The 13,923-nt window shown below is 46.2% G+C and overlaps 1 protein-coding gene across 3 annotated transcripts in view; it reads right to left on the bottom strand.

The window, feature by feature from the left end:
• Positions 1-13,923, bottom strand: part of LOC132456073 (rab GTPase-activating protein 1) — a 67,598-nt gene that overhangs the window by 43,095 nt on the left and 10,580 nt on the right. For 2 of the 3 annotated variants that reach the window (XM_060050252.1, XM_060050253.1), the window contains 10 exons: positions 11,943-12,348; positions 11,555-11,768; positions 10,274-10,448; positions 7,944-8,104; positions 4,467-4,577; positions 2,937-3,003; positions 2,581-2,683; positions 1,313-1,482; positions 837-999; positions 88-181 (listed from right to left, as the gene is read on the bottom strand). In XM_060050252.1, coding sequence (XP_059906235.1) covers positions 88-181; positions 837-999; positions 1,313-1,482; positions 2,581-2,683; positions 2,937-3,003; positions 4,467-4,577; positions 7,944-8,104; positions 10,274-10,448; positions 11,555-11,768; positions 11,943-12,348 — 1,664 coding nt within the window. Of the gene's footprint in view, positions 1-87; positions 182-836; positions 1,000-1,312; positions 1,483-2,580; positions 2,684-2,936; positions 3,004-4,466; positions 4,578-7,943; positions 8,105-10,273; positions 10,449-11,554; positions 11,769-11,942; positions 12,349-13,086; positions 13,117-13,923 lie in introns of all 3 variants that reach the window. The other variant, XM_060050251.1, reaches the window with a different exon arrangement.

A 13,923-nucleotide genomic window follows, 5' to 3' on the forward strand; every position in this document is an offset into this window, starting at 1 on the left:
CTTTCAGAGACAGAGACAGAGCGAGAGAGACAGAGACAAAGACGGAGAGAGAGGGAAGGGGACACAGTGGGAGAGAGAGATGCTCACCATTTGGAGAGCAAGTCCCCCCAGGTCTCCAGGATCTTCTCAGCGCACTCTTTGGAAACGTCTCCGGAGCCGCTGAGCAGTGGCTCATCGTTATCTGGGAGACGCAGAGGAGAATGTGGCGTTGAGGATGAGCAGGCACTTGGATACGTACACAAGACAGACCGACTCTATCAACCAACCCAGCCCACAGATAGTGGATCGGATCTTCTGGATAATTTAAGCGTCAGTTAATAACATTTCCGAAAAACATTAAAAACATTTCCTCTAGGAACCCAACCCATATTTCCCCAGATTATTTTACCATCATCTACTCTTTAAAAAGGCGGGAATGTAAAACGCTTCGAAGAAACTCCCGCTACAAGCCAGATGAATAAATAAACATCCCACATTTCGAGACTGTAAACAAACATAAGGGACATTTGAATACTAATAACCATCTATTTTTCTTTTCCGTCTATGTATTACCATGTAAACAGTTAGCCGACGCATTTATCTTACAGATAAGGTTGAGCGCAATCATAGCAGCCGATGAAAAACTGGAGAAACTGCAAAATCTGTCATTGACGAAGTATTGAAGTGGTTGAAGACTTGTTGGTGTGTGCAGCTTACCTGCAGGCATCCCTTAGCAAGATGCCCCTTCTGGAACCAACCCAGTCCCTTCCTCCCCCTCCCTCTTCAATCCCCCCCCCCCCTCTTCAATCCCCCCCAACCTTCCCTAAACCCCCTGACACTCCACAGTTGGGAATCACCTTCCTCCTCCTCGTCCTCAGGCGGGGAGGAGCCCCCGGGCCCTGTGGTGAGGGCCCCGGGGCTGGCCGTGGTCTTCCTCCGCTCCCGCTCTGCCTCGCTCTCCAAGCTGAGCACCTCGTACAGCGTGTCGCTGGCCGGGCTCTTGCGCTCCTTGCGCTCCATCTGAAACCACAGGAAACGAGTCAGATGGGGTGAGGCTCCAGCATATTGTAGTGGTTTAACAGAACGCATGAGTTATGTTAAGGGAAATGGAACAATAAGACAACATTTCTCATCAATCGAAGTTTAGATATCCCCTGTGGAAGTTGAAAAGCCTCAACCACACGTTGGTTCTTCACTGGTTGGAAATGACAGTAATGGCTCCTCACATTTTTCACTTTTGAATGTGTAGTTCAACATAGCTCTCCGTGTCCCTATCGTAGTTTGAGAAAGTCTCTGTGTAGCTGACGTAGTTTGACATAGAAGGTCTGTGTACCTGTCGTAGTTTGAGATAGAAGGTCTCAGTGTAGCTGCGCTTGCTGAAGGGCCAGTAGAGGCGGTCGTTGGGGGAACAGACCCGGACCCGGTTCTCCAGCAGGAAGCGGACGGGCTCCTCCACCTCCGTGATCACCAGGTCCACCGCCGTCGTCATGTACATGAACTTATCTGTCAGATAAAAAGATGATACATTCAGGATCAACCCAGCATGACTGGTTGAAATTGTACACATTGCGACTCGATGCTATAAGCTTAAAAATGCATGTGAACTTCGATACATAGGAGCTGACTCTGTCCATGGACAAAATATTTGTCGGCATATATTGGACTGATTAATGAATATTTATTGTGAAATCACATGCATTTCTGTTTTTTTCACTCATTCCTGCAACTTTGGTGCACATTTTACACAAAAATCAGAGCAAATTCCACCCCACATTTTTGGCCACAACAATTACACACAAATATCTACGAAATCCTGCGAGGGGGTGGTTGTTAGATCTTCAAAGGCAAACCGGAGATGACACATTTCGCAAGAACTTAGGTAAGCTAAACTACGAGGCAATGGAAGGCCAGTGAATATCTGCAATCACATGGAAATGAAACATCAACAGATACCCGAGGACTTCTGCCTCGCTGCAGTTGTTTACTTTGAGCGCAGCAGGCTGCCTGCCTCTGTAAGCCAGATAGCTCATGCTAGTGCTGTATGGAACCAATAGTAGCTGGTCTGGTCTCTATCAAGCCAGCCTTAGTCCAGGGGATTCCCACAACTTTTTTTAAACAATGCAGTGAAAATCATGTACATTAAAAAAATGATTGAGGCAGACATCGAGGCCAGCTGACTTTATACATAAGTGGCCCACATTTTTTCTTTTGTTGCTCAAAATTGATGTGTTTAATGTAGAAACAGATTTCGGTGTAAACCTTTGCAATGTCATCGTTTAACTGCGGCCATCACTTCTGTTTAGAATTATTCAAATTGATGTATAATGGTTATAAAAATCCCACCGCCAAACCACTTGGGTATTTAATACAAGGAGAGGCCCTTCGCATAACTTCCTTTCCACCCTTAACGCAACGTAACCCTGGTAACAGAAGGCCCTCCCGCCATTTCCTCCGCAAACGATGCCATTCCTTCAAACCATTAAAACACGAGAGCTTGTTGTGTTAAATCACGAGCTAAATCGCGGTCGGTTAAATGTTGCAAACGTGTGGAGGGTGAACCGACTGCATAAGTCAGCCCCGACGGCGAGGCCGGCGACGTACCTTTAGGCGTTTCTTCGTTCACGGCCTGAAATTGAGGAGTGTTGGGGTGCCAGCTTCCTGTGATGATGTACGACTTCCCGTCTGAGCTCTTGCCCATGGACTCCTGGTCGGGGGTTGGGGAGGGTGGGAGGCAGAGGATGTTCAGACAAACACAACCTTATACAGAGGGCACTGCAGATGTAAACACCCACAGGCATGCGCCACATGGCCGGCGAGGGCAGAAACAAACAGAGGCATGCACAACACACACACACACACACACATACATAACATTGCCAGCAGACACAAGCAGATAAATAAACACACACACAAACACAGACAGAGAGACACAGAAACAAGGACACACAATCACCCACCAGGTCCAGCAGGTGCATGTCGCTGTTCTTCACGTTCTTCCCTGGGCTGAGCAGTAGGCCAAAGCACCTGACAGACACACACACACACACACACACACACACACACAGTAAGCTAAATGGGGAGCCGAGGCAGGAACAAGAGACAAAAGTATAAATCTGCCTAACCCTAACCCTTGAGAGAGAGTAAAACCAGTTGCGCAAAAGCCAGGCATATATTAAACCAACAGCTTCCTGGACAGCCCCGGGACGGGACATTAACCATAACACCCCTGCCATCGTGATCCCGTCCCCATCCTCTGGCTGGTGGCTGGGGGCCTCGCCGTAACCCGGAGGCTGAGCAGGAGGTGATGGAATGTACACACGTCAAGAGTGTGAGAGTGGAAAATTAGGTGACTCCCGCCGCACACCACACGCCAACCCCGGGGCCCTAATCCCAGGACACTCAAGAGTAGACCGCGAAGAAGACGGTCAGACGGACGGAGGAGGTCCAGTGTGTGTGTGTGTGTGTGTGTGTGTGTGTGTGTGTGTGTGTGTGTGTGTGTGTGTGTGTGTGTGTGTGTGTGTGTGTGTGTGTGTGTGTGTGTGTGTGTCCCACCAGGCACTGTAGGATACGGATGCCGCTTATCGTTTCGTCTCCCACCTTCATGCCGGGCTTACAAACCTTCCCCTTAGAACTTTTCCAAAACCGTTCATCACTGATGAAGACACAAAAATGGACATAGAGGCGGCGTGGGACTCGGACTGGGTTCACACTTTTCTACTTCAAGCACATTGAAGGACGCAAACACACACAGACAAGACAGAACTGCCGCAGTCAGCCTGTCAGGATCAGCCAGGGTCGGGGTTTTAGATGCCTTGCTTAAGGACACCTGGACATTATGGCCGCTACATAGAGTACCATAAAATGACATTATCCATCCACCCATTGATAGACCATATTTAGCTACATATCAATCTATTTATATCCAAACTTTCTATCAATCAATCCATCTATCAATCCCTGCATATATCCGTTCAGCAATTGGTCCGCCCAGCTATCCATCCTTGTTATGTTATGAATGAGCTATCGATGTATCTACCCATCCATTCATGCCAAATGGTGCTTTTAGTTACAGAAGTGAAAGCATCAGTGTCAGCATCACTCGGTCAGGGGGGGCCTGGTTTGGACCAGCATGAGCCAATGCAAGGCACCATGTGCCAGGAACCCATCAGCTGCAAGCTTTAAAGTAAGATGACAAACACACACACAAACCTCTACTCCCTTAGCCCTCGGCCACTAATATGAAAGTTTGCTCTATTGTGTGATCGCAATTGTCAAGTTATTACTCATTTAAGCATTTGTTAACTTGGCAACATCCTTACTAATTTATAAAATAACTTACTACAGATAACATGTCCCAGTCATGATCGATTATAACAGAACCGATCTAATCCAAAACAGCTCAAATTAATCCTTTATTGAGTCCAGTTGCTGGTTATATACCAATACATGCTTGTGGATATACGTGTTTTTGTGTGTGTGTTCTGTACCGTTCTATGGCCAGCTCTTTGTTTGACGTCTGCTGGACATAGATCACTATCTTCTTGTCCATCCCGGCTCGCAGCTTGAAGCTTTGCTTGTCTTTGTCCTTGGCAACGGCACTGGATGACGACGGAGAAAAACATGGGACACGACACGTTAAGATACGTTTTATCCATCTTCTTACGCAGGAAGAATATTCATGACGTAGTATGGGTGAATGATGGATAGTTATGAACATATGGTGTTCATAATAGTTACACACAAAGAACCACGTTCATCTGAATGAAATCTTTCAGAAGTTAAGGAAACCAGTACCTTTGTTTGAATGCCAGATAAGCCCGTATTTAGAAGATGTGCCATTGCAATATCCCTTCGTTTTTGTATATTGTGTTGTATAATATAGTTTCTAAGAGAACTAATCACCTACTTTTCAAATTATGTGTTTTTTTTTTTATATATATATATCTATATAGATATATAGATATATATATATCTCCATGGTACCCACGGATATAGACAGATGACTACAAATGACTCACACTAGCTTTTCAAATATTATTCTCCGGAAGGTTATTTTTATATCTGCTAACTTCTTGTCATTTACTTGGAGAACTAAGTAACTGGGGTCCTAGATGCATTTCAAATCCGGCTGACAGTGCAAAACCACCAAGGAAAACGTGCCAACACAGATAACAACGTTTCCCTCTTTTTTTTTATGACATGGCATGTGAAACATGCCTTCCTGCACACAGAAATAATCAAGAACCAACAGGAAGGAAGTGTGTGCAGGCTAAAAATACTCAAAGAATATCAGAACATAGAATATTATTTACAAACAAGCTAAGTGGTCTGAGGACTCGCGGAAGTGACCGAACCAAACAATACAAAGCAGCGATCTAACGACAATCCAGGGAAGCAGACTGGGTCGTAAAGGGTTATCACCACGTGAAAAACACACAGTCACTGAAATAATAACACACAACAGACTGATGTTCTTTCCTTTCCTTGGCTCTCGATCATCAGTGAGTATCAGTAAAATCAAATCGGGGGGTGTGTTGGAAATTAGGATGAAGGAGAGGAAACAACCATCCCCAGAGTCCTCAGAGAAAATTTAAAAGAAGAGTAATAATCGGAATCTTATAATTTGTTGTGAATGGACACTTTAGCTCAGGCGTATAAAGAGAGGAGGGGGTGCTTAAATATATTTAGGGCTGGCCCAATTTCCAGCTCTGAGTATTAATCAGATTTCCAAATGCATATCCGAATATTGGGTGGAGAAAAAGGAAGGAACATTTTCTTAAGTAGCCAAACAAATAGCAAAAACAACATATCCGGTCACTGGTTATGGGATCCACTCATCAGTGTGTGTTTGACTTGGTTAGGGCAGAGCTTCAATTTAGCCTAAAAGTTTCCGGACACACAATATGAAAGTAGGCCGACTTCCAATCATCACAAAGGAAGTGGAAGCTGTTTGAACATTGTGCAAAGTTTTACAACAATTCCACAGCAGGTATAGTGCTATTTACCCGATCACACAGCCGCTATTGAGGGGGATGGATCGCCATAAGAAGGAAAACATCTTTACGTGATCTATTCATGTTTAAATGAATAGATCACTAAATATAAATAACCAGTACGTTATTATTAATAGGTAGAGGTTTATGGTGTCTTGTGGACTCTTTTGAACATTGAAATAGCTGCTAAATACGGTCATTATTAAAACCCTTCTAAAACGATTAAAGCCCTGATGGCTGGGGGGTAATGGATTGCGTATCATCACACTGGACGGCAGCTGTCAAATTGACACTGAAACATGTGAATAATTTTTTAATATCCAAAACGAATGGTCGACGTGATGCATTCTCGGAAGTCTAGCGCCCATACCCCTAGTTCAGTGATATGTTTTCTTATCACTGGGATATACAGAAGAAATGTAACCTAGCCGTCTTCCCGCAGTCCAAATATGCAAAGACATAAATATTCTGTGAACAAAATGTTATTTGTCTTTACTTTTTTTCATAAAACCAAAACAAAAATCTGAATATTGAATCAAGATTTGAATACCTACCTAATGAAAAAATATAACAGATTTGTATCCCGATTTTACAAACCAAAATTGCAGCTGCAACTTAATTTCGGGAGCCGCTTATATGTATGTTTGGCCAAAGAAAATGGCTTAAGAATTATTTCAGTGATATGCGTTCGACAGATAAGTTCCTAATGCCGTCCAATGAAAAGCCCATACGCCCATTAACATTAGAGGTTGGAGAGCAAAAGAAAAAGAAAAATAAATAAATATTGCCATCACTTCATAACAGACAAAAAAAAAAAGGAAGACCACAAAGGTTTTCCACAATGGGCTCATCGTCCGTAGACGACAATTCAAAGTCTATTTGAATAGCTTGCAAAAAGGAAAGACACCTTGTTTTTTAAATCCATCAAAAGGTTCAGGGTTATCCTCAAGCTTGAACATGCATTATCTTCTGTTACCCACGGACGCTTACTCAACCATCAGTAGACCACCAAGGAACATTGTGATAATCAAACTATTTCGGTACGCTTTCTAGCTGTTACATGTTAGTACAGTATTTGGGTTGCTGGCAAAGATGCATTATAAGATGCTTAAATTATATGTCTATACAACAGAGCTGTTTATTTGTGGCATTTTGAAAACGCACAACCCCATTTTACCTCTCCTGTGGCTTAAAGAAAATGCTACATTAATTTCCAAAAATACGGTAAAAGGTATTTTACATTTCGTCCTTCCTAAAACAAAGATGGGAGAACAATGTCAGAGGTTTGACTCCACGCGTGTGTGATGTTGACGGTGGTGATGAAGATGTCTTAGTCACGAAAGCGAAGGAGGGATCATAAAGGAGTTGATAAACGAGAGGAAGTACATGTCAGCGCCTCTATGGAAAAATGAAAAAAAAAAGGGTTGCTTTGGAGTTATTTTTAAAATCTCTTCCTTTCTCTCTCCCTCTGTCTGTCTCTCTCTCTCTCTCTCTATACATACATCTCCCTCTCTCTCTCTCTCTCTCGCTCTCCCTCCCTCCCTCCCTCCCATGACGCACATGTTCTTTCTCACCAGAACAACATCACACAGACAGTCTGTATGTGTGCGCGTGTGTGTTTAAGGGGTCAGGAGGGCAAAATGAAAGGTCTGAAAGGGATTATTTATACCATGTAGTGCACATTCCAGACATCGCTTTTTAGCGATACCAGACAGAAGGAATTGAATGATTAAATCAAGGTTTTACTTTGTGCACTTCAACTCAAATTGGCATAGAACGCAGGTGAGCAGGTGATTACTAAACCCTTTAACAAACAGCCGTGTTATTATGTGTCACATATGAATGACGTGCAGCAGATCATACAGTGTGTGTATATGTAAGTGTGTATACATTTTGTGTGTGTGTGTATGTGTGTATACAGTTTGTGTGTGTGTGCGCGTTTGCGTGTGTGCGCGTGTGTGCGTGTCCCACCTGAAGGTGCCCTTGCCATCGTCCTCCCTGATCTCCAGGCTGACCGTGAAGGTGAACAGGTCCCCTTCAGGTGTGAGGGGCGGGGCCTGCTGCGATGACATCATGGCCTTCTTGGCTGACCGTCGGAAAGCAGTGGCGAAGCTGTACAGTATCCGGCTCACCTGCGGGTGGGGGATGGGACACACACACACACTCTATATTAAAACTCATGTCAACAATGCTGATCATATGTTCACCTGGTCAAAACGCCTGCAGGGGTAAACACAGACATAACATTATTCACGCCAGGAGATTCAATGTGATGTGATAAAATATGGAATATGGAATATGAGTGAATGACCACAGGGCTTTGACCAAACATCTAGAACTCCGCAAGTTATTTTCCAGAAGTTATCCGTACTCACTTCGATGGATCTGGAAGGATAAAGCATGATTTCTTCTGATACGGAATGCTTACTGCCAACACAGACCAGATATGGTTCTGCCCAGACCACATTGTTATACACAGAGAACAAGGTTCTGGACAGAGAGAACCGGGTTCTATGGATCTGCATAAGGGAACATGGCACTGTGTAGACCAAACGGTGCTGTGCGGAGAGCCCGATTCTCCGAGGCAACTCCCATCAAGAAAACAGATTGTTGTTTTAACTCGCGTTGTCATTTACTTGTCGTTTCCTTTGGTGTGTCTTTGTGTGTGCGTCAAAAGACAGCAAATCAAAAGCAGGCTGCAGCAAGACACAGCTGGCCCGCTGAAACAGATTTCTACATGAGATCGCAGGGGGTCCCAAAGCCATTTCAACCCCCAAGAACAGAGGGTGGGGGGAATGGCTGTTTTCAATAACTTTCAGTGTTCTCCCTTTTCAGTTTTTTTTGGGGGGGGGTGACTCGTTTTCTGAGTCATCCTACACAATGCCTTTGTATTCTCGAGCGGGAAATGTAAGTGGAGCTACACGGGGGGTGTGTGTGTGTGTGTGTGTGTGTGTGTGTGTGTGTGGGGAGGGGGGGGGACTGAATGAGGGAGATGGAAGAGCAGTTAGAGGGGGGTATGTGTGTGTGTGTGGGCGTGACTGAGGGAGATGGAAGATGAGTGAGGAATTGGGAGAGGGGGGGTTGGGGGATGGTACAGACGCCCGACTAAAACTAAATAAAATCGATTTAAAAAAAAAAAAGGAATCAGAAACAGTAATTTTCACGAAGAGAACAATGGAATTGTTGTTCTGATCCTCGGGGTCCGTTTTATCTTTGGTAGACCGAGTCCAAAAGGGATAAGGCGCCGGCGACCACTGATTACAAGGAGGATCAAGTACGGTGTACCCATTTTATTGATTCATGTCAACGATAACTATTGCTGGATGGCTTGGACCAATGAGTCCAGTTACCACTGGCGTCAGAGAGCTCTGGCCAACACACTATTCAAGAGAAGGATCGAAGGAGAGTGCGAATTCAATGCCAGATGTACGCACTTCACAGCAAGATCGGATCACCATGTGACTCATGTGTGGGGGGGGGATCCTCATCATACTGGTTACAGTAAACAGCTCCCATGAAGCCAGTCAAACACTGCCAAGGGAGAAGGATCCCTTATTGACCAATGACCTATTTAGTAATGATAGTTCATCTTAACCGCATTTAACCTCCCAGCAGATCATGCGGGAGACCTGGTCTGACGTGATGCCACGACCGTCCCTGAATTCCGGATGAAAATAAAACTGGCATTTTAAGAAGAAGGCGATGTGAGAAGACAAATTGATTCGAAATGTGTTTGGGAGATAAGACATGTTCTGTGGTCTTTTGTGTAAAACAAATTGAAGCAGAAAGTAGAAGGAAGTAATGCCCCCTCGGGTGCAGAACGCAGGGCTTCAGAGGCTGAGCACTGAATAGGTTTTGTGTTGCTCTTTTTTTAGGTTTGGGTTTGGTGAGGAGCGTGACTGTCATGATTTAGAGAGGAATCCGAGACACACAGTTTCTCCCAGATAGATGGTCGGGATGTTGACAATAGATTGCAGTGTAGGTCCAATGTGCAGATCAAGGGGGGCGTGTGTGCGCGTGTGTGTGCGCGCACGCTCGCGTGTGTATATATGTGTCCGTGTCTGTGTGTGTCTGTGTGTGTCTGTGTGGGTGTCAGTGTGTGTGTGAGTGTGTCTGTGCATACATAAAGTCCTGTAAATGCAGCTCTTTCTCCCCCTGTTGTTCACCGTCTGAACAGCAGGCAGGTTGTCATTCATTCCGCGCATACTTTCAGCATTCCGCTTCCTCCAGGAGAGTGTGTGTGCGGTATCGGACTTTGAGTACCGGACGCTCGTTCCTAGAAATCAACACTTGGAGCTCACCGCCTCTGGGATCTGGCAGCGGAAGACGTGGATCCTGAAGATCTCAGAGTTGAAGTGGCTCTCGGTGAAGGCGAAGCAGTCGCTCTCCGTGGTGCCGTCGTGGCCGCGCACGCAGAACAGGATCTTGTAGATCGGGTAGTTGGCGATCTCTGTGCTGGTGACGGGGTCTAGCAACCTGCAGGGAGACACACCATACGTTGGCTTACGCACACTTAAGGGAGGACTATTGTGAGTGAGTGTGTGAGTCAGTGAGTCGGTGAGTCAGGGAGTAAGTGTGTGAGTGTGTGTCCAATTCACACATAAAGTTAGCCTCGTGAGACCATCCTGATCTCTGACCGGTCTTGCCTGGAGCACATTGAAAGCCTCTCCCAGAAAATAAAAAATCGCTCGGACCAATCAGTGCTCCGGGGAGGGGTTTCAGTTTGTGACAAACAAGGAGCGCAACAGGGCAACATTTTGAAAAGCAATTGCTAAAATTAAGGAATCTACTGCTCAATTGATACAGTTTCTATTAATTTGACCAAATAATAATATTAAGATATAAACAGAAAAGCTTTTCTCCTCGGAGGAAATATAATTGTGAAAAGCAAACTTGACTATCTAGATGATCTCCCGAGGCTAGCATAAATGCTACACTCTGTTTAAATAATCATTCGACTTGGTCGACCTCGCTATTGATGTGCTGCCCATTTATTTCTCTGGAACCGTGGCACCACTTCCGATGGCTTTGCCTCATTGTCATTGTAACAAACCCAAAACAAATTGGACTTTCTTCAAAAACGTACACAGTATCACAAAAAAAATAAACACTCAATTTCGATTAAAGTCAACAACGAAGAGTGGAAACCAAGCTTCATCTTTCATAGAGAAGTTATGGTTAACTTGTTGGTGGACCCACATTGATCCCTTCACAGGGTCTACCCAACACGATACGATGTACACAGTAAGCACCTTAAAACCCGGATGCTCTGTAAAAGCTGACGGGCAGCCTTTTAGTAATCGTCCTCAATGGGAACAGATCACGCTCGCAGCTTCTCCGTTCCGCTGATGGCTTTACTTCCTGACATGATTGCTCAGAGTCTACCCCAAAGCAGCGCCCTATGTCATTGCAGGTCTATGGACATATAAGGGTTGCCTTTCAAAAGGCCTTTTTTCTCTAGGCCTCAATAAGGAAGCGCATTATCTGCACCTCACTCATTTTTACAGGCGCCCGCCACACGTTTCCGGTGTGCTCCGCTTCTCGGTTCTCCGGCGCCCGGGGGGGGGGGGGGGTCCACTCACCTGACGGTGCCCTCGGAGACCCCTGGCACGGACAGTACCACGTCCAGGGGCAGGTTGCACTGGCCCCGCAGGATGCTCATCATGCGCAGGGCCTCCACCTCGCTGCGGGGCGCGTTGACCGAGGCGCAGCCCAGGTAGGTCAGCTGACTGAACACCACGCTGTCCTCGTCTGGGAAGGGGGTCCCGGGGCCGGACTCGGGGGACGACTCGTCCGCTGTGGAGGGGACGGGGATGTCGGTGAGGTCGAAGAAAAGGACACGGACGAATGGACTGGATTCTCCTTTCACTATGTAGAACCTCAAATCCCCCTGTATGACCTGAAGTCTCGTCCCTAGGACCTCAACACACCCCCTATGACCTCAACTCACCACCTAGGACTTCCACTCACCCCTGTAGGACCGCTCGTTGAGCTCGCTCTCCTGGGACCCCTGTACGGGCAACACCAAGTCCACCGTGGACGGGGGTGCACTGAGCGGATCCATCCCAGGCAGCACGGCCATGGGGAGCCCTCGCTCGTCCCCGCCGGCCTGGTCCACGCTGGCCTGGTCCGGGCCGGCCTGGTCCTGGTCCCTGCTGGCCTGGTCCCTGCTGGCCTGGTCCGGGCCGGCCTGGTCCTGGTCCCTGCTGGCCTGATCCCCGATGGCCTGGTCCCGGTCCCCGGAGGACTGGACCCCTCCGGCCTGGTCCGTGGCGGGCTTTGCCACCGCCGCGGCGATGACCCCGGCCAGCGACGGCTCCATCAGCACATCCTCCAGTTCCTTCTGGAGCTGCTGCTCACTGCCGTTACCCACGATCTGCCACACGCACACACACACATACACAAACATATATAAGAACAGACATATGGAAACACACTCTGCAATCAATCCATACTGAACATAAAAGGTAGAGGTAGAGAATGACTTCCTGCCTGGTTGAGTGTAGATCATTTTACCATTTCCCACGACTGTACTCGATTTCTTTGAGTGCATTGTTGTGTGCGTTATAAAAATGCTTTGATTTAGTCGAATTAGTGACAGTGGGCGAGTTAATCAAAGGATAGCTTATCATTAGTTGATATTAAGCAAAGGGAGCCTGCAAGCGAGGGCAATCAAAGGCTAGCAAACCAAAATGCACAAATAGACTAAAACGTCATCTCCCTGGGAGACAAGGTAAGACTGCAGGGGGGCACCAACACATGTGATTAGGGGACAATCATCTCAAAGATTACGGGAAAAGATTCCCTGTGCTATTGTGCTGTGTCTTTTTTTAAATATCCTATACCTTAACACTACACTGTGGGATTATAATTTCAGTGAGAAAGCATACAGGCTAGTCAGACTGTGACACAGCTAGCCATAGAGCAAACATGCTACAGCCAGTGTGGAGAGGAAACAGTCTGACCATAGCCAATCCTCACAGGCCATTTCAGAAACACAACCACAACAGTAGCAACAGTGAGAGCACAAAGCACAGACAGAATGACCACAGGACCACATCACGGGAGCACAGCAGAGAAACAGGGTGGTGGGGTGGGGAGGGCAGAAACTGACCTTAAAGCTGACCCCTTCCTCAGAAATCACCTGCATAACAAACAACAAGTTTAGACACACTGCCTTCTTCCTTCGCTCTTTGAGGGGTGGGGAGGGGAGGAAATGTGGCCTGATGCTAACATTGATGAAAACCAAAACATAAAAGGTGATGTAAAAATGGTTGAACAGATGGAAACCTCCTCACTATACGATCCAAACAGTATGTATACAAAGAATTCAGTTCTTATCTCGACTGCCACACGATGCACAGCATCTCAACTTCATGCCTATTAGTTGAAGTCAAGCATTTTATTGTCCGAGAGGTCACTGGCAAATACCTATTAAACTCACTATTTGAATAAATTAAGTGTTTTTTCTGAGAAAAAGGGTTAGGGCTTTCTCTCACAAAATCCCCCAGCAACTCATATAATGTTAAGTCTGTGTTTTCTGTGCTGGAATTGAAGCACGCTAGAACCTCTGCTACAATAGCGCCCCCTTCTGGTGGCTTCACAACTCACAGATCACATTCAAGAGCAGCAATGCAAACAAGAGTACAAAAATAGAAAACGTACAGTAGTCAGACGTACACAAATCTAATTTAGCAAAATCGGAACTGGGAAATGTGATGGGAGGCCGAAGGTGTAACCTAGATCTGAGAAGAGGGGAAATCGGACCAGACCAACAGGCTCGCTATACTGTAGTGCCTCCACCATGACAAGCATCTCTGTGCACAAAAGACGCACCCTTCCCACACATCGCATTATTCTCCTCCTTCACAATGGGCTCCCGCCCCGCCACAGGCAACACTGCCCTTACTAGATTTGCTTTCTTTGCATACCCGGGCTTAACAGTAGTAGA

Source organism: Gadus macrocephalus, chromosome 4 (assembly GCF_031168955.1).
Source record: "Gadus macrocephalus chromosome 4, ASM3116895v1".
NCBI classification, from domain to species: domain Eukaryota; kingdom Metazoa; phylum Chordata; class Actinopteri; order Gadiformes; family Gadidae; genus Gadus; species Gadus macrocephalus.